At 45.0% G+C, this 21,329-nt stretch overlaps 1 protein-coding gene across 1 annotated transcript in view; it reads left to right on the top strand.

The window, feature by feature from the left end:
* The window catches only part of LRRC49 (leucine rich repeat containing 49), a 1,414,487-nt gene that overhangs the window by 1,363,530 nt on the left and 29,628 nt on the right, over positions 1-21,329 (top strand). The window contains exon 16 of the mRNA XM_069624757.1: positions 14,217-14,370. Within this exon, the coding sequence (XP_069480858.1) occupies positions 14,217-14,370 (154 nt within the window). The remainder of the gene's footprint in view (positions 1-14,216; positions 14,371-21,329) is intronic.

Genomic DNA, 21,329 nt, shown 5'->3' with positions numbered 1-21,329 from the left:
TTTCCGCTGTGGTAGACAATCTTTGGAAGATGGCCAAATTGTACCACCTGGGGGAACGCCGGCGTATGAGATGTATGTGAAGTATGGAGTGGGTGCGATAATATTCTGTGAGACTTGGCATAGGCAAACCAGAAAGCAACAAGACCATCAATGGCCGATTAATGGTAGTTTTGAGATAGCGAGGATAGATAACCTGGAAAGGGTGTTGATAAGAAAGAAAGCGCGTCCTGCAGCATTTGGTGTCGTTAAGGACTGGAGAAGGGAAGCAATGCTCCGATTTAAAAGCAGAGCAAAGCATGCGCACAGGCATAAATCGAAAGGTGAAGTAGCGGAAGAAAAAGAAGAGGAGGAGTGGACTGAGAGTGTAAGAAGGGCAGGTAGGCGTGACCAGTTGAATATAGAAAAGATATAACCACAACGAGAATTACACATAGCAGATGAATTGATAGAAAATATATTGACCCATACAAAACAAGGCCCAAGACACGTCAGTAGCTATTGCCCAGACCCCGCCCGTAGCTCAAGCTCCCCCTCCTGTAGCTCAAGCCCTCCCACAACCACAGACCGCGCGCGCAACACTTCCTATTAGCCAACCAGGCCTACAACCGGCACTCCCTGTTCCCATTGTCCCATCCGCACAATAAATAAATAAATCAAGTCGTCTATATACTGACGCACCAAAGGACGTCGTGTCTGCGTTTCTTGGCTTCCGCTTCGTTTCGGGACCCTCGCCTCCTTGTTCTCTAGCCAGGCACGTCGATCAGGGATCAGATGTGTGCAGATCTGCAAAGGAGTCTCATCACTTTTACAGGGCGCCCCGAACACCTCTTGATCCCGGCTCGATCGTCCCGTTATCGCCGTTCTCTGCCTTCCTCAATTACAACGTACGCGATGGAACAAGTGGGGGAGGGTCCCTATCCAGGCGCCATCTTGAAAGGGGCCCCTAGGGGACCCTGACGTCTATGGAAACAAGGCGAGTCACCACACACGATAGAGACACCAGACACGAGGTTGTATTCCCAATTCTAGGGTTTTATTGCAAAGCAAAAGTCTCAGTTGGCCAACTCGGTCTCACGCCCCGCGACGTGTATCTCTAGACCTCGAAGGACGCAAGAGAGCGAATTAGGTACATCAGTTACATATATACAAAATGCATATCAAACAATCAGCTATGACATGTTTAACACCCCCCTTTATTGGGTTTCTTTGAACTTGGTGTGATGATGGACATCTCCGACCACTATGACACCTTCAAACATCTATTGTAGTAACAATTTGCAATTTGTGAGTGCGAAGGCATCTTTCGGTTATTGAATAGAACACAGCGCTTCTGTTCTTGGAAGCGAACTACATACGGGGGGGAGTTGCATTCCGGGCCTTGCTATCTATCAGGTGCTATTCGCGTCCTGGGAGCCGACATGCTCTAGCGGGCTCAGCAAAGGGGGGGCCGTAAGAAAAGCATAATTCAAGCCTTTAGCTGTATTATTCTAACATATTCTACCATATAACAAGACTGGCTGGCAGCTGTGAAATGATTAAATGCCCTGCAGCTCTGCTTCAAGGCTACATTCAGGAGGGAGCCAGGCATTCTTCCTGGCGCTGCCTACGTTTGCATTTCAGCGAACTCTTGTTATCCTCACGGCCCTGCGGCCTTGTCCTTTTCACATACAGACAACAATGTTTCACAGTCGAGCAGTGTAAGCGGAAAATATACTGCGAAGCAATAGGAACAGAAAGCAATGAGCAATGGTTAGAAAACAAAATGGCGATTCTTGTTACATCAAAATGGCCGTTCATTGGCAAACTCGAAAACCTATATTTTGTCATATCGTGCATGAGACGGTTGGCCCACGGCCACCAAAATGCGTTTGCGGTTTCAAAGTAGAGGTATCCATATTTCTTGACTGACAGTAGGGGGCTGTAGGGATACAGAAACAGCCCCAAAGTGCAAGGGTTGCCAGGGGGGCAGTGCAGGCGTGCAACTGGCGAGGAGGGTACCTGGGCCAGAGATATTGATATTGTATTGATATTTTATTTCTATCGCGCTCGTACATAAGTGTTCCAGAACGCGAGAACAAAGGGTAGCCAAGTGACCAGTACAGTTTCAGCCAGGAGTTCAGCAGGGGAGAGGAGGAGTGAAAGCGGAGACAAAGAGGAAAATCCTGAGGTGCTTCCGGAACCAGAGATGGTTCTCCTCAATTTTGAGAGAGTCATGGAGGCTGTTCCAGATGGAGGCCCCAGCTGAAAAAGAGGTCTACCACCAACCCGTTGCTTGGAGAAGTGACTGACCCCGAGGGAGTTGGAGGCGGATGAGCAAAGAGCTCAGGAAGGAAGATATTTAGGAAGAGAGAGTTGAAGGTATTGAGGCCTCAGAAGGCCTTGTGGACGATGCAGAGGGTTTTGAATTTAATCCTCGCATTCACTGGGAGCCAATGCAGAGATTTCAGTCCTGGAGAGATACGATCCCTGAGATTGAGGCCAAGGACAAGTCTCGCAGTCCTGTTCTGGATGAGTTGCAGAGGGCGGAGAGTAGAGGCAGGCAGATTTAGAAAGAGGCTGTTCCAGCCTAGAGAGAACCGGAGCTCTGGAGACAGTGAGCTTCTGGGCGAAGTAGAGGAAAAGAAGAATACCTCTGAGGAGGTGCAGCTTGTAGTGCAACTTCTTAGAGACTTTGAAGATGTGAGGAGAGCAGGAGAGTGTGAAGTTGAAGATGACCCCAAGGTTTTTATCCCCACAGGTGGGAGCAGGAAGAGGACCAGGAGAGGCTGGCCAGAGAGAGACCGGAAAGGAGGGAGCGGGTGTGCCAATGAGGAGAATCTCAGTTTTACTGGCATTAAGGTAGAGATCATTGGTGGCACATCACTCCTGGATAGCAGACAGTCGGAGATGAGAGAAGGAGAAGAGGTGGCTGAAGGGAAGGGAGACCAGCTTGCATCACCCCATACCTCCAGAGAACCATGCTGGCCAGTTTCTGTTTTTCTTGCAGACCTATTAACGAGGCAGACATAGATTGGAAAGACTGTCCACAAGACAGCAATCCACCAGCACATCACAAAGGACTCCTCCAGCCATGTAACCACCGGAACCAGCAGGGAGGGAGAGAGCCTAAAAGCAAAGAAACAGTGAGCCTGCACAGCCACCAGGGACACCACACACCGCTCCCCACCACTGGCACATGTGGCGCACTAACAGCTGCACAAGACCTAGCAAATCAATCAATGCAAGATGAAATAGCTGCAGAGCGGCATCCACATAATCCATATAAATATTATTTACCTACTTTGGAGTTCCCCGCAAACCCACCCCCTAGCACGATCTGGGACACTCTGAAAGCCGGCTGTCATTGTTGCAGCACGGCGGTCAAGAGCAGAAGAAAGGTGTGGAACTTGACCCCCTTTTTGTAAATATTGATTGTTGTGACACCTCCCGTTCAGGGAGGACAGGACCAGATTAGTTGGGGCCAGAGGTCCAATGGGAGAAGGAGGGGGAGGAAACGGGAAGTTGTGGGTTGTTTGGGTGAGGTCAGAGGAGGTGTCGGACCAGGAGACCAGCAGGATGAAGAATGGTGGACTGGAGTGTGGAGGCGATTTAGACAGTAGGTGAGGTATTGGTTGTTGAGAGCAAATGGTACTGTTGCAAGTGTGCGTGTACAGTGGGTGAGTGAATTGCTGGAGGGAGTGTAGAGGGTGAGTAGAAAGTGTTTGTGAGAGTGAAGATAGGGTGACAGTAGAAGGTGGGGTGGAGTAGCAGTAATGTGGAGAAGGGAGAGAAGTAGGAGGAGAGGGTTTAGCAGTAGTATAAGGAAGAGAGAGTAGTGATGTAGAGTAGCAGTGTTGAGAGGAAGTAGTAGAGTGGGAAGTAGTAATAGAGTGGAGATGGAAAGTGGCAGGAGAGATAGTAGTAACACTGGACAGTGGCGGTAGGCAGTAGAAGAAGAGACATTGCAGGGTGTAAAGAACACATGGTGGAAACAGTAAAGACAGACCAATTGATCACAGTTCAAGGGTGTTTAATGCACTTTATAATGGGTGAGATAAACGCCTAATATAAACCTAAATCTAAGAATGGGAGCAAGCTACAACCATCAAATAATAACAAGGCATCCTTGTGGCGTCTTGTCAAATAAAAAGGGCCTATACTAAAAAGCCTATTGCCAATCCTTACTACTAGTTAAAGAAGAAGAGTGTGGTATAATTTTCACCAGAAAAGAAAGAAGTGTTCACAAAGTGATAAGTCAGGATGGTATGGCTGGGTCTCCCTTCCCTACGTTTGAAGCACGGGACAAGGCGGGACTCTCGAGCACAGCACACTCCTGGGCCTCGACAGCACGAGGTTCACAGTTCAGTTCAACGATATCAAAACCCCTTCAGAGGCTAAGTCTCTTTCCTGTAAAAGTCATTAGCATTAGGTTTGCTGATTAGAAGAAACAAACAAACAAAAGTTCTCTCTGTGTTCTTGTACCCTGAGCCCTTGCTCTTCGCCCCTACGATCTCCCTCAGCCGGGCTCGGATCCCCTTGTAAAAATTGGCCTCCCTCCGTCGGGTTCACTACGGCCTAGCAAATATCGCTCATAATCTTTAGGAGCCTTAATGTCTGTTTAGACAAACAACAAGGTGACACTTTCATTGATGCACTGTTCTCACGTGTATTATTCTTCACCCCTTGTCGTAAAAATGGGAAACAAATAAACAAACAAAAGTTCTTTGGGCGATTGTTCTTCGCCCCGCAGATCTCCCTCTGCCGGGCTTGGATCCTTTCTTGTAATCTTTGGCCGATTGCTCTTTGCCCCTGGGATCGCCCTCTGCCGGGCTTGGATCCTTTCTTGAAATCTTTGGCCGATTGCACTTCGCCCCCGTGATTTCCCTCTTCCGGGCTCAGATCCTTGCTTGCCAAAACGGGCCTCCCTCTGTCCGGCTCACTAAAGCCTTTCTTCTACAAAGTTCATGTATTGCTCAGTTTTATCAGAAAGCGGGATTTCTTTCTCTTCATCTTTCTTTCGGCATCCCTCTGTTGGGTTCACATTTGCCAATTATCACAGTTCACAATTGTAGTGGAAAGAGGTGTTCCCTTCCCCTAGCTTTCCTCTAGCCACGGGTCAGAGACTTTCGATTGTACAAGTGATTTGACGTGACCCTTGTAGGACCACTCTGACGCCTCTCGCCACCCTTTCCTAGGGCCTTCAGGTTGTTGTAGTTTCAAAAAAAGGTAGCAGTCAGAAAATTTCGAATGAGCGCCCACGTGGCGCCTGGACTCCTCTGTACCTGGTCCTCCACTGGGCTTTCTTTAAAGCTCAAACATACACACAAGTCCTTTCTCCTTGCGTTCAAAATGTTGCTACTTGCAACCTTGGGCATAACACAGTTCGGTTTGATATCAGCTTCCTTCGACTCACCGGCTGTGCTAAACCTGCTGGCTTCTTTGTTCTCTGGAGTCAAGCAAAGTACCACAGTAGCCAGCTTGCCTCTCCACCTGCGTTATCAACGCGGGAGGCCCCCGTTCACCATTGACCTTTGTTGCTCCGCACACCGGCTGTAACTCCTGGTTTTACGTTTTCCCTTCTGGATGCTTTGCGGGTTTGAGTTGAAAAGGGCAAATGTGGAGGCAGAGTGTGGAGAGTCTCCGGGAGTCAGCAGCAGGCATCGGTAGACAGACTGGACCTCCGCTTGCATGCCTCTGATACATATTGTAATCAAGGTAAGAAGCGCTGCCGTTCTCCCTCGTGCTCCTTGTTCATATTGACACTAACTGACAAACAAATATATTCATTGCATACGCGCACAATCAAACACCCTGGTCTCTCCCCAACTGTTGCTATCAACCGTGCAGGGACTGCGGGACCTGACCTTTGACCCGCACGAGTTGATTATCCGTGCATTGTGATATGGGCTACCTACTACGAGGGAGACTGCCAGCAAACTGTTCGGTCAGACTGGTGTACCTTTGGGCTTGGCACAGCACGAGAAGCATTTGAAAAGAACCTAACGATTTCACCTGATGGGAGCGCCGTCGCTTGTCTGTGGTGTGTAGCTCCCAGGTATGCCGATTCCTCGAATTGACCGCCCGAGGTCTCGCACCTGCGCACTCTGAGAGACGGCTGACAAGAGGAAGGTCCTGAGCCTGCAACCTACAAGGGTTTTGCCTACGGAGCGAGCAACGCTCGGGAAAGTAATTACTAATGTAGATTAGACATATAACTAATAGAGAGAAGTGAAGCTTTGGATCAGGCAGGGAAACATGCAAAGCTACTTTGAAAGCACACCGATACAGGCACACCTATCACGCCCCCAGACGCGACAAAGAACTAAAACCATGAGAGAGTTGCCAGAAATAGAACTGGGAGTAAAGACTTCAAAAGGCACACAGATATTTCAATCAATTGGGAGAAACATTGATAGCCCCTCCCATCCACAGCCCGTGTGTGAAATAATGAAGCAATTACAACCCATCAAGGCAGAAAACCAGGATGAAATGAAGAGAGGAAATGAACATCTAAAACATCAGGACCCCGACTCCAGTCAAAAAGAAATGAACTTGTTGGACAGAATCAACAGCGACTCAACAGAATCCCAGCAGAGATACAGTTATGAAACACAGAAATCGAATATGGAACTGCAGGAAGTAAATATTGATGATCAAAACAAGAGCATCAATGCAAATTCAATATGTCTACCACATAGCAAATCAACCGAGATAGAAAGCATCTCCAAATCCACAATATTGGAAATACCTGATGTTCGACTTAAAAATGGAAATAATTTAGGGCTCATCGAGCGAAAAATGATGTCATACTTTGAAACACATATGAGCCAACCGACAAATGCCAACAAAAAAAGGACAAGGACATCTAAATGCCAGTACTCCAGCAACACTGACACAAAAAGAAAAAGCGCATCAAGCCAAAGAACAATAGAAAAATCACTATGAAAGGCACGTAAGATCGGAACACCATGATCTGGCAGCCAAACTTCCAACTAATCAATGCCTTGCCCATCTCTCTCTCTAGATCTCACCGAGATTGAGGCTCTGATGGTGTTGCAAGAAATCACCAGAAAGAATAAAAAACAGGCAAAAGAAATCGCCACTGGAAAGGATTCTGTCAAAATAACACAGGAACCTCTGACGGCAAATCCAAAGATGACGAATAAGGAGAATGTGGCTGTATCTCCTCATAAACCCTTAAAGCCTCAATAAAAAAAACCAATCTGCTGTACCAACCAAACAAACATATTGATCAAGAAACCATCCCGACGACAATGGTTGACTTGCAGAATATGCTGATAACGGTTACAACACAAACGATGATCCCATACATGAAATTACAAGAAACAAATACAGAGACGGCAAGAGACAACGCCACGCTGATCGCATCCATCTATGCGAAACAAAAAATGCCCGATCTGTTAATGGATAAGATACAAATTCGCCTCGACGGAGAGGCTGAAACCAGTTATATTTGGCAACAGAGGCTTGCTGATTTTGCAAGACAAGATAGAGAGGATAAAACTCAATTAACTGAAGCACTAATTGCAATGATGAAGATGTATCAACAAAAAACATCATTGAGAGAAGAAGGCCATATGAAAACCCCACCCTCACACCATGACATGGGGACACAAACAGGAATGTCACTCACGAACTACGACCCCACGTCAGGAGCAAGCTTACGACCAAACGGTGAGACAGCTATACTAGAGGGTTTGCTGATAGATTTAACAACTAACACCCTGGAAAAATAATCAATTCCAAACCGTCACGTCCCAGAGTGTAGACCGAATCCAGCCAATCAGGCCGAGAAAGGGAAAAAGAAACCAAGAAAATTGTTTAGTATCTTTCAACAGAACCAACAAATTCCAACAGTGAACGCAAAGACTCAGAGCACCAAAAATCAACAAAAAAAAACAACAAAAAGGATCCAGGGTGTTTCTCAGAAATGTTACTAGAGCCTTAAACACATCCAAGAAAGGGAAACAAACACCATTCATAAAACAACAGAATGTGGTTCTGCAAGCGAAAAAAGTAGACCATCATGAAGCAGCTCAAGATGAAGCAGAGATTAGCACCCAGGCTTTCCGGGCATCAGAAAGATTACAGGAGGACGATCAAGGCAGCATTGAATCCCTAATGGATTTATTAACGTACTCGGTAGATGGGCATGATACCGCAAAGACAAATCACAAATACAAGATCAAGAACATCAGCCGATAAATGTATCCTCAATGATAATATTGGACCGCTGTGAAGAACCTGATGATCAACAATATGATGAGATCTCAGACACCGAGTTAAGCTACTATAATAATGCCATGACTCCAGTCAGACAAGACGAAATTGGCCTAGAGGTGAGCCAACATACGAGTAAATCAACCACAGACAAAACCCAAAATCAAGATCGACCCCTAAAGCTACCAATCTTCTCAGACCCACATCAAAAGAACAAGACAAACAGGCTGAAACTAGAAAGAAAAATCAACCAAGACGGAAAATTGTCTTTAAATAGAACAAACACCCTGCGCTTGCTACGAGCAATACCTACATTGACAAATGTGTCAACTAAAGACCAGGAATTAATCAAACTCATAGACACAGAGCATCTAGACAATGTCTGGATTGACTGCTCCACATACGACACACTGAGACTGATTGAATCATGCTTGCAAGAGATACGCCTACTTGGCTTTGAATTAACCATTGAAGACATCGAAGATAAAAACCAGTCAGACATTCATAACCAGTCAACCCAAAGTAACTATACCATATACTCAGAGATCAGTAGCTGCGAAAGCATCCAAACCTGCGATCTACAAAAAGAGCATTGATACATAAATCTAGACAGCCACAGAAGATATCAGCGGCAAACCTATTATCAATCAGAAACCATGAGATCTCCGTTTTGGTGAGACACCAGATCTAAATCACCCATAGGCGAACACAGAGTTCCTGAATATCAATAATCACGAAACGATAGCACCATTCAAACGGCGCAGATATGCTCTTAGAACACCAGGGGACATTGTTACGCTGACCTGGCTTCCACAGAGGCGTCGATCGGAACTGGACAGCTGCGGTCTCCACCAATGTGACGGGTAGGGCCGAGATGATGGACTGGACTGGCCCTCCTAGCTTCGTTTGCTTGACCCGTAGGAATATTCTTCTGATGGTTTGAAAAGATGAGCTCTTCATCCTGCATTGAGCGCAGGGGCGCGTTGATAACCAGTTGTTTCACTGGCTCGAAGCAATTGGTGAGTTCCAGAACAATATTGACTCCGAGATTCCCGGCAAGACGCCGTAAGTATAAAGTTCGTAAGAGTTCAAATGCCTGACTTTCACTCTTGTCCGATTCCTTGCAGGTTGCAGCTTGACCCTAATGAAGAGTTCCTCGTGGCAACCGGTGGTATTCTGGTAAGGGTTTGTATTTTCCAACACAGTTCGATAAAATAATGTCAATATGTAACCTGTTGCTTTCTCCCTTATTCAGGCGCTGAGAGAAACTATGAAGTCTTGGGGAATAATACCTCCGGCGGTAAAATCAGGCAAGTCTATTGTGGTGAGGAGGGTTCCCCCTTTGTTTCACCTTGCTGTCCTTTTGTTTCCCCTTAGGGGCCGGGGTTCGGCGAAGATGCAGTGGAAGCTGCGCCGACCTGTGAAGAGGAATAGTACCCCCGGTGGTAAAATCAGGTAAGTCTATGCGGGGGTAACTAATATTCCTCTGTGTATTCCCTTAGCTCACCTTGCTGTTCTTGTCTTCTCCTTAGGTGCCGAAGTGTGGCCGGAACATGCAGGAGAATGCAGTGGAATGTGAAGATGCTGCAAAGGCCGGTGAGTTCAGCGCGGCGCTGCAGCAGACGAGGCGACGCGCATAAAATAACTTCTTTCTTCCAGCTCGAAGGCGCGATGGATCAGGAATTCAGGTAAGGATCAAAGGTATTGCTCTTGTTCTAACCTTTTCTCCTTCTTTCGCCATTTTTCTAAGAGCTTCAAACTCGAGGCGGGCGTGGCAGAAGGCTGGATGCAGACTTGCAGGCACGGTGAGCGTTACGCTGCTGGATGCAGAATAACGCGAAGCGTGTGCTGCTCTTCGGGCGTGGTTTAAATAGCCCCCAAAGTAGTTCCAGGTAAGTATTCCTCCCCAGCCACGCCCGAGTAAAAAATAGTCCCTAAGTAAAGTAGTCCCTTCCAAGCCTCTTTTGGCTTGGAGCTCTTGCAGCATGGTCTGCATCAGGTAAGTTTGCAGCATGGTCTGCATCAGGTAAGTTTTAATCTATGAGTCTGGCGCCATAGGCACCAGGACTGACTCCCCATATGAGCCTGGCACCATAGGCGCCAGGACTGGACCCGAATAGCCCCTAGCAGGGGTTGTTGGGCTTGCTTAGGATAACTTGATGCCTGCCTCCGGGGTTGCTGGACTTGGTGTGTGTCCCCGGGGTTAGGCATCATGACAGACATGCACTTTTATTCCAGCAAGAAAGATTGGATTTGAACAAAGCACATATCTTGTGCTTCCAAGAGACATGGCTATCAGCGCCTTCCATTTGCGAAGGATACATGACTCATATGAACCCTGCAATTACTAAAACCAAAGGTCGACCTTCAGCAGGGCTACTTACGCTGATTAAACATGACTCCCCATTCAAAGTAATAGTCTTACAGTATAGACCATTGGGCACTGAACACGATTCTGGTGCACCATCAGACAACCAGGAAACCTGATGACAAAGTTTGTCCACAAGACACCAAGCTTTATATAAGCATTTTGAACATATATTGGAATCCAAGAAAGACTGAGGACGAAAAAGTTATAGACTCTTTGCTATCTGTCCTTGATAAAGCCACAATGAAATATCCAAGTTCGGAATTTATCATATGCAGCGATTTTAAATACCCAAGCTGGGAATCCCCTTGAAGAGTATAGGCTTGAACATCGTGCCAGGAGATGGTCCGTAGAGATGTTTGACAGGAAATTCAAACTATTGGATGCATTAGACCCCGACACAAACACGCCGTTACCCACATGGTCAAGGGGAAAGAATGATTCCATCATCGATTACATTTATTGCTCAAATGGCATAACCGAAAATGCTATTGATTCTACCAATACTCAATCACAGCATAGCGACCATTTCATCTTGACGCGCACATGGCAGCTAAAGGGAGTTATCCCAGAGAGAATAAATATACCACCTTTTAGTTTGACTGCTGGCATGAATCACCTCAGAATATCACAGAATGATGCAGTTGCTCTCCCCGAAACATTTAAAAACACAAAAATGGAAGATTGGAGCAAAATGAACTATGGATGGAAACTAGACCGATTCAAGCTAATTATCACCTCAAACCGCCTTTCAAAAAATCAACCCACTTATGTCTACAATAAAGCCATAGCTGATAAAAAGCGAGAAATTAAAAAAGCTGTGAGGCAAGCTAATTTTGATTCCTCTGAAATAAAGAAGATCAAGATAAGAGCTGCTAAACAAAAATATAAAAATTGGCTAACAGCAGAAATGATGCAAGACCAGGAAAACGCTGAAACCATGCTTGTCGCACTAAAATCTCACGATACTAGGTACCTATGGGAATTATTAAAATCAAACCCAAAGCGAAAAGACCAAATGATAGTCGATGTGCAAGAACAGACAAGGGTTGCGTATTTCGAAGCATTATATAAAGAAAGACACACAAGCAAGGAAACAGTTGTTCCACCAAACCGAAAGAGATGGACCTTAACATGGGAACCAACAGAGATCTTGGACATAATTCGGAAACTCAATGTTTCGAGAGCTCCCGGACCTGACGGCCTTTCGAATGCTGTCATAAAAAGAACCCAGAAACTTGGGCCGATTTCTGCACGGAGATTTTCATACTAATAAATCGCACCAACACTATCCCAGAATCATGGCAACTGGCAACCCTAGTTCCAATCTATAAACGGGGTTAAACCAAAAGAACCCTCGAACTATTGCCCCCTGGCCCTGCTCGACCCCTTAGGGAAAATGTCTGCAAACGTGCTGCTAAAGAAACTCAATGGCTGGTCCAAACAAGCAAAACGACAAGCGGTGAGGCCAACTGGCTTTACTCGAAATGTTGGAACCCATGTAAACTTAATAATCATGAATATGCTGAAGCATGAAGCGGCTAAATCCAAAACACAGATACATGCGGCTTATGTAGACTTGCACCTTGCATTCGACAAGATCAATCAAGGCTATTCTGGGCGAAGCTAGAGCAATGGGGCTGCCCCCATGACATCCTAGAAACCATAAAATTATTATATTCCAACACCAAGATCCAAGTGAAAATGACTTCTGATGGGCTGGCTACCAAGCCTATATCGACCTGGAATGGATTAAAACAAGGATGCCCTCTGGCTGCGGCCCTGTACAATCTTGACACCTCTGACTTCGAAGAAAGTATCTACACTCCACTAATGAACCCTCCCAAACGCAATGCCACTACCATCTTGTATCTAATGTACGCCGACGATATCATCATCTTGGCGAAAGCTTCATCAGGATTACAAATTGCACTGAATAGAATGCAAGGGTATAACGACAGGAATTAATTGGCTATTAATGTCACCAAAATCATGACTCTAACCACAACTAAAAAGAAAGATGAAGCAACCTGTCTTCTACATAAAAGATGAAAAGATCTAAAATCTAAAGCCACATTTTTGGCAAGGCAAGGTACGATCAGACACCAAAAAATATGGCAAATACTTTGTTAAACCTCATGTGACTTTTTATAGACAAAAGGTAACAGCAATTCTAACTTACGGTGGAGAAACCTTAATAAATATAGACCAAGCCGTATGGGAGCAAATAGAGGCAATCTATTGGAGGAAAGTCTTAGCGCTACCCCAATCAACACCTATGCCCAGGATAAGATACGAACTAGGCCTGCAGTCACTGCGCTCAATAGTCATGTGGAAAACCTTGGATCTCTTTTGTAAGCTCAATAATGGAGAATTTATACGAGCAGTTGACATCCTGAGAACAACGGACTTACACGCCAACGATACCTTGCTGATCAGATGGAAAGAAGTCTCTATGAAGATATGCATCGAAAAAGAGATAACTATGGATATGCTGATAATTAGGCCACAGAAAGCGAAAAAACATTTTGCAAGAATTGATTGGATTGAAACTCAAAATAGGAAAAACCTTTATAAATTAACTTTAGCCATCGTATAAATATTGTTGAACCTTGTTTTATTTTGCCTTTCATTATTTATTTAGCCCAACCCTGTAATTAACACTAATAACCCCTTCCTGAAGTACATCTCTAGATGTCTGCCTGTTCTCAATCTGGCTCTGCTTTGTGACAAGCCACTTACCTCAAAATACCGAGAAATAATGGATATGTACTTCGCTCTTAGCATGATGGTGATGCTTCTTACAATTAGTTATTGTGCCTAGAGAACTAGATTCCTTTTTTAATACAGTGATAAGGGAGCTTTTACTGATCTCCAATTTAACCTCCTGTCTCAGGCTAGAGGATTCAACCCTCTTTCTGTCAAGCTGACCATGTTTCTTACTGGCTGACCTCTTCTGGTCGAGCATGTGGTGGAACCTTTGATGCCACCAGTCATGGTTGTATGACTAATTCAGTGCAGATCACCTGACTCCTGTAACTTATGGTGAACCAAGAGAGGTGTGCTGTACCATGGATGTACGTTAAAAGAACATATCCCAAAAAGATTGAATTACAAAACTATGGAGCCCACTTGCCTGCATTTTGTAATTCAATCTTTTCGGATTTTGCCCGCAAACCCCGCAGCCCATAATACCGATCTCGGGGAGCGGGTGATACCCGTGCAACCCCTGCTCCCCTGTTCTGTATAATGGGCTTCGATCTTATCTACTATGCCGAATGCACACTAAACGTGCATTCTGCATTTTAGATTCGGTCTTTTCGTCCATTCCCCTGTACCACAATTATCCAGAATTGATGCTTAGATTGGAATTGCCTCTTTCATTTGGTGAAACATTGACCGGTGTTTCATGAATGTAGCACAATTCTCTGAATGTTATTCGAGTTTGATCTGCACTAGATATTATTAGCGGTATTGCTGATATTTGAGAACCCAGGCATTGTGTGCCCATTACAAACAAATGTGTCGGACACTAAAATGCACCAGAGGATAGATTATTTTCTCCAATTAGATTCTAAACAATTAAAGTGTATTACATATATGTTGTGCTTATCTTTTTATTCTTCAGGAAGAAACAGTTCCATAATCTAGTGGAAGGGAAGGCCAAGAAAGCTGCAGCCTCGAGTGAAGAAAGCATTGGTAGTCAGAATGTTGTGGGTGAAAATACAGGTCGAGAGGCAATGACTTACACTCGAAAGGATATCCAAGCAGAGAAGCTAGAGGTAAGGTTATGCCCAGGACATTGATTCATACCTTGTTCATGTTTCTTGTTGTCCCATTAGTGAAAATGTCACAATTTCCAGTCCTAGTCCATTTAATGGCAAATGTAGCTATGGTAGATGTCTCATAATTATTTTTGTAACAACTCTTTTAATTGTGTTTTGTTACAAAAATACAAACATACCATGAGACAGTGATCAGCATTAAACTCATCCGTAAGTTTCACATAATGAGTTCATTATCAGAGAAGGCGCCATTTATTTCAGTGGCCAAAACTCAGTACCTGTGTGTCCCCACGCCCACTGAGTTAATAGACTGAGTATCGCCAAATGATCACCCATTTTTTAAGACCAGCACTCATTACTGAACAACATCATATTGGTGGCAGTAAATCGAGCTGTGGTAAACATTATAGGCTGCATCATCACTTTGCCCAGCCGATATATCTATTCCCTTTGGCCACCAGTCCTGAGAAGTAGACCATCCAACCCATCAGACCCCTGCAATCCCTATCACTCTACGTCCTCCCATTCATGTCAGATTGTATAATGTGTTTGTGGACAACTGCGCGATCGATAGACCCTTTGTTCCAGTGCCATACAAGTATTCGCGGCTGTTTTCCTGTTTGAAATATGCGGTTTGTGTGGTCTGCCCCAACCTTGTGCAATAACATGCCTTGCCACCTGAAGTACCACTCCTAGGAATAATTGTTCATATCTACCTTCTTGCACCTCCCCACATATGTCCAGTAGAAGCAACTTGGGGTCAGTCAGCATTTGTTCGTTCAAAATTGTGGAGCGGTGTGTAGCCACTTTGGACCAGTGTACCGATTTCTTTTAATCATTGATTTTTATTTTTTTAACGGTGCAGCCATCTGCCTTTGTAAATATTAAAGAATAAATAGTACAGAGAAGGATTGGTGTCCTTGGCAGTTCTTTTCTTTTTACATCATTCATTGTGCAAAGAAAGATATTGTGCAGGTTGTTCTCAAGGACTCTTGTTAGATATGTGTTTTTTAAATCTTTTTACTAATTTTGCCCCATAGCCTGGGCAAACATGAATAAGGGAAATTGCTCTCTTTTTTGGATATATAATCGATTTCTTATATAGCGCTACACACCCATGGGTCTGAGAAAATAACAGATGACATTATCCCACTGGGTGGCTTGGGGGGTCACTCAGTTGATCGACCTCGGAAAGATGACAGGCTGAGTTGACCTTGCTTGTATTCGAACCTGCCACGGCAGGCTGCGCACAAATATCAGGGGTGAGCATTCTACTCTGAGCGCTATCTGACCGGTCATTAAAGGATGTGCATTTCATGCCGTTAATCAATGAAGGCTGCATAGATGTGGACATATACTGTCGGACACTGACATTTTTAGTGACAAAATGTAAAATTGATGCCAGGTAATATTTGGACAGTCCTTTGCTGAACCATATTCTTACAGCACAATAAATGAAATTCACAATTTTGTAATGGTTGTATTCTTTATATTTTGGGGGTTCCTGACATTAAGTGTAGTGGAAAGCAGTGCTTTAGCCTTTGGTTCACTGGCTTCCTTGCAGGTCTTAGTTTAGTCAGTTATGCCTTAGTAGACCAGCTTTAACAATGTGTTAGCTTCCTTTTGCCATTTATTGATGCAAAAACTTCCAATCTTGGTTCCAGTTCCTCTTATTTCTTGATAAGACTGACTCTGGCTCCTCTGGGAGGGCGGGCGGGGTGTAGTTGTGACAAACTTAACAGCTTGCTGATCACTTGCTTCAGTTATGGACCATTCTATACCTCCAACAAGGGAGCGATGGATGGGTCAGACTGATGAATTCCCACTGTTTTTGGAGAAGAGCCTAACTGAGATTTCTGTCCCAGGCTTTGCACTTTCTAAACTTTTGGTTTAGTATCAGTTCTGGAGTTCCCAGAACAGTGTACCCCATGCCTCCATGGACTGTAGATGGACGACTTTGGGCATCTACTCACACACATCTGTATCCATTCCAAGGGTCTATCTTGCACATATATTGATAAGGCTTCACACTTCTGTTGATCTCCCTGTCTCATTCCCTTCTCTGGCGCAGGGAGATTCTGTGTCCTTATGTGACATGTATTTTGTTATAGCTGGTTCCCCCGCTGGCTTTCTCACTGGCAACTCCCTATTGGCTAGATCGTCCCCCAGGACCTCTGTTTCTCAGTCATACATGGTAAAGATAGGCACCTTTGGTCTTTAGCCTCCATGCTCATACACTGTGGCTTTGCTGGTTGTTTCTCTTGAAGCACAGCTAGAGGGGACTACTGCCAAGTTTATGATACATGATGGAATGCATGATTATTTAAAAATGTCCTTATGGAGGTCTTACCTATTTTCTCTTGCAAGATGACTGATCTCTAGCCTAACAGCATTACCTTCTCCTTGGCTTGTCTCAATAGCCCACCAAACCTTTCAATGGCCCAGTCCCTGTTAAACAGGTCCAGATCCAGCCTGGCATGAACGCCAAAGCTTTGTAGATAAGTGTGATTAGGAGGTCTTTTAGTTTAGTTTATTTATTTGTAGAATGCGTTTAAACCAGAGGTATCTAGGCGCTGAGACTTGAATACGTAGTGCAGAGTTATTTTACAGACAGTTTACAGCCACAGAGTTATAAAACAGTTGACTTGTTTTACATAGAAAGTCAATAGAAACTTACAGGAAAAGGACGAGACTTTGAACAATTGGTGCTGATTGTCAAGGAATGAAGGTTAGTTATGCTGAGGGAGGAGCCAGTCTTTTGCGCTGTTTCTGAAGGACCTGAAGGCTGAGGGTGTTGGGCAGGGAGTTCCATAACCTGGCCACTAGGACGAGGAAGCTGGATCCACCTGCTTTTTTAAAAAAAAACTTTATTTTTGGTTGCAATTCACATTACATACGCTTCAACTACCCGGTATTACAGGATGCACATAGCATAAGCAATGTTTTCTCCCACTCAGTTCACTATATAAAACAACATTGCATTTTCTGATGATAGGGCTTATTTTTAACGCATTAGACTTTTCTTGCAGGAGTCACAGCAAATAGTTCAGTCGATATCTGACTCTCCAGAGCTTGGCGAGGTGGTAAGAAGGCAAGTTCTGAATGCTGACCAAATGTCTTTAGGTCTACATGGTGATGGGACTAGTCCTATGTATGTTTCTTCACATTTGTGTACGTATGCCAATGCTGTAAGGAACTGTTCTGCGCGAGGGGCGTGGCTGCTTTTCCATTTGTGCAAGATACATTTCTTAGCCACTTCACATGCAATATTGAACAGTCTCCTGTTTTTTTCTGGGAGTTTTCCTATGTCGCCGAACAGATATTTTTGGGGGTTGAGGTGTGTAGGGATTTGTGTAATATCTTCCAAAATGATTGCTACTTCCCTCCAGAATCCAGTTATTTTAGGGCAAGCCCAATACATGTGGAATGAGTCTGCTCGAGGGTTATTGCATTTGGGACAGTTCGTATTTGTGGACGCCTTAAATTTAGCCATTTTGACTGGGGTATAGTGAAGCTTATTAAGTATTTTAAATTGTATGAGTCTAAGCCCTGCATTTAGGGAGACAGTGTCTTGTCCACGTTCCTTCCTCTATTGTTATACCCATGTCTTCTTCCCAGGAGGCCTTTATGATGTTGGATGATTTCGTGTGTGTTTGGACTATGTTGTATAGTGTGGAGATGCCTATGCCAGATTGTACATGAAGTGCCTGCTAACAGGGGTGTTCGGGTGGTTCAGTTGGGTATGATGGCCAGCGTTTCTTGAACGCTGCCTTCATGCGGTGATATTGTAAAGTGGCGAGTTGGCCCCGTCCCACTGTCTGCAAAGTCTTCAGGGGTAACGAAACTACCGTTTGGGAACATGGCCTTCATTGTGATGTCATAGTTCGGAATCCAAGCTTTCTGTATACCGGTGTCATACGTGGGTGCGATACTCGGGAAATTCCATAATGGAGCTTGGGAGTCGTAGGGGGTTTCAATGTGGAGTTGCCTGCTGATTGCGGCCCATGCTGCAATTGTGCAAGATGCGGGGTCATATTTGCATTCGTCTTTGTAAGATGTCGCAAAGATTATAGATTGTAAGTCCGTGGGGCGGGCGGAGTGCCATTCTATGGGGACATGTGGTGCTTCTATTGTGGGGTTCTGCCAATATTTGGCGTATTGAGCCTGTGACACTAGGTAATACAGTTCATAGTCGGGCGCAGCGAAGCCCCCCATGTTGTAGGTTTCCACCAGTTTTTCCCATTTGAGCCTGTTGGCACCCCCATTCCATATGAAGGTGGTTGCCAAGGACCGAAGGTTTTCAAAAAAAGGCTTGCCCGGCCATATTGGGACATTATTAAAGATATAAAGGAGCTTGGGAAGGATTACCATTTTGAGTACCGCTATCCGACCAGCAAGTGATATGGGCAATCTAGTCAAAACTTGGAGTTTAGTTTGGATCGTCTGCAATGTGGATTCTTAGTTATCTATATATATAGTGACTGTTTGTCCCTAGATACCAGGATCCCCAGATATCTGATGTGATCGGGGGACCATCTCAGACCATGCGTGTGTGAGGGGCAGGTGGTGGCCTGTGTCAATGGGAAAATTTCAGATTTGGCAGTGTTGATTTTGTATCCAGAATGTAAGGTGAAGTCCTGTATCACTGCCAATATGGGCTCTAGGTTGTTCTCAGGTTTACGTATATACAATAGTGCATCGTCCGCATACAGTGAAATAGATTGATAGATGCCGGCCAACTTTATGCCCCTCATTTCTTGTTCTCTTCTACTTGCAGCCGCCATTGGTTCGATAGTGAGTGCAAAAAGGATGGGAGAGAAGGGACAACCCTGTCTGGTGCCTCGGTGTAAAGTAAGGTGGGTAGAGGGGATGCGATTTGTTAGGACCCTAGCTTTGGGAGAAGTCTAGAGATGCCTGACGCATTGTGTAAAGTATGGGCCAAAGCCGAATTTTTTGAGGAGCTCAAACATGTATCTCCATGAGACGGAATCAAACTCCTTCTCAGCATCCAACGAAATGGCCACTGCCTGTGCGTCTGGTTTGATCTGTGCCATAATACCAAACAGTCTACGCAGATTTAGGGCAGTGGACCTCGTTGGAATGAAGCCACAGGGCAAAATTGTCCTCCGGTGTAAGTCTAGGGAGATTGATCTCATTCAAGTATGTTTCAATATTTTCCTGAGTTCGTGTGTCATGGTTTGCGTATAGGCTGGTGTAATATTTTGCAAATTCAGCATTGATTTCTTCCTCTGTGTGTACGGGTTCGCCTTTGTCTGTCATGATGCTAGTGATGGGGGCATGGTTGCATTCATTTCGTAATATGCGTGCCAGGTGGTTTCCTGCCCTATTTCCTTCACTGTATCTACGGGCTCTAGTTGGAACGGACATGTATTGTAGTTCTTGGATTGCTAGATCATTGAATCTTAGAAGGTGTGCATTAATATCGGCCAATGTGTTTTTGTTGTGTGTTACACTGTAATCGTTTTCGAGTGTTTTCCGGTGTGTTTCGGTCTTGTCCAAGTTGGATCTGACATTTTTCAGGAGGCCAGTAGTTTTAGACATTAGACTACCCCTCACCCAGACTTTAAATGTTTCCCATACTGTGGCCTACTTGCCCACCGACCCCGTGTTCAACTGAAAGAATTCCTCCATCTCGACTTGCAGTGATTCAACAACGTTAAGGTACTTCAGGATATTCGAGGGCATTCTCTAGCGCTGAGTTGGTTGTTTAATGTTCTGGAGTGATATCTCAAGTGTAACCGGGGAGTGGTCAGAGAGCGTACGGGGGAGTATTTCGCAGCTCACTACAGAGCTCAGCAGGGGAGAGGATATGAACCAGTAGTCTATCCTGGATTCGGAGTCATGGGCTGATGAGTAGAAAGTGTATTGACGGTCTGTGGGGTGCATCCTTCTCCAGGCATCTGTCAGAGCCATGTCCTGCAGGGCTTGATGTATAGTGTTGGCGGATCTGGTGAGTGTCCTTTGTCTACTGGCGGACCTGTCTAATAGTACATCTAGGAAAGTGTTAAAGTCCCCACTCCACAGCACCCATGCATCAGTGGTGATGCCAATTTCGTTGAGGAGATGAGCATAAAATTCGGGATCATCCGTGTTTGGACCATAGGAGTTGACCAGTACCAATTTTTCACCTGCCGCTGTGCCCCATACCACTACGTATCTACCCAAGGGGTCGATTTTACTTTTTTCGGGGGCAAACCCGAATGAGGGATGTACCAACCTAAGGACACCTCTGTTCTGTTACGAGTTTTCAGTATAATACCTGGTGTTACCCCATTGTTTCAAGACATTTTCATTAGTCCCCCGCAATGCATGGGTCTCATGAAGCATTACTATGTGCGGGCGATGCCTATTAATGTATGCCCCCACTTTGCTGGATTTTGCTCTGTTGTTCAGACCTTGAATGTTCCAGGTTAACAATTTAAGTGTCAACCCGCTGGGGGAATGTGCCCTCTGTGCCATTTTAGCAATTTACGGTCAATCTTGGGAGGGGAGGGTGTCACCATGGGGGGGGGATCAGCGCATGACTCTGTGATTGCATTTTTAACATTAAACACAACAGCTAACTGCTTCTCAAATTGCCCAATTGGGACTTTCAACGTGAACTACCATATATCTGGCCAACGAAGCAGACCCAAGTTCCCAGTACCCACCCCCACCCACACCATCTGGCCCAACTTGATGATGAACCCCATTTAAAACCCTGTGGTTTCACTCATGGAGGCGGACGAGTGCTGCAACACCGCTCTCGTAGCCGAGCGCATCTCATCCAGCTTTCTTTAATGATTGGAGAATAATCAAAAATAAAAGTAAAAAGAAAAGAAAAAAGAACAGTGTTGGCTCTCTCTGCTGCCACAAAAATGTGCGTCTAGCTGGAGAAAGGAGGAGATTAAGTGCTGTGGTCGATCAGTGTGCCAGGATTAGATTTATACCGGCTG

The sequence above is a fragment of the Ambystoma mexicanum genome, chromosome 11 (assembly GCF_040938575.1).
Source record: "Ambystoma mexicanum isolate Mex_15411 chromosome 11, UKY_AmexF1_1, whole genome shotgun sequence".
Lineage (NCBI taxonomy): Eukaryota > Metazoa > Chordata > Amphibia > Caudata > Ambystomatidae > Ambystoma > Ambystoma mexicanum.
The sequence above is the reverse complement of the archived record's forward strand: the minus strand, read 5'-3'. Positions and strand labels throughout refer to the sequence as shown.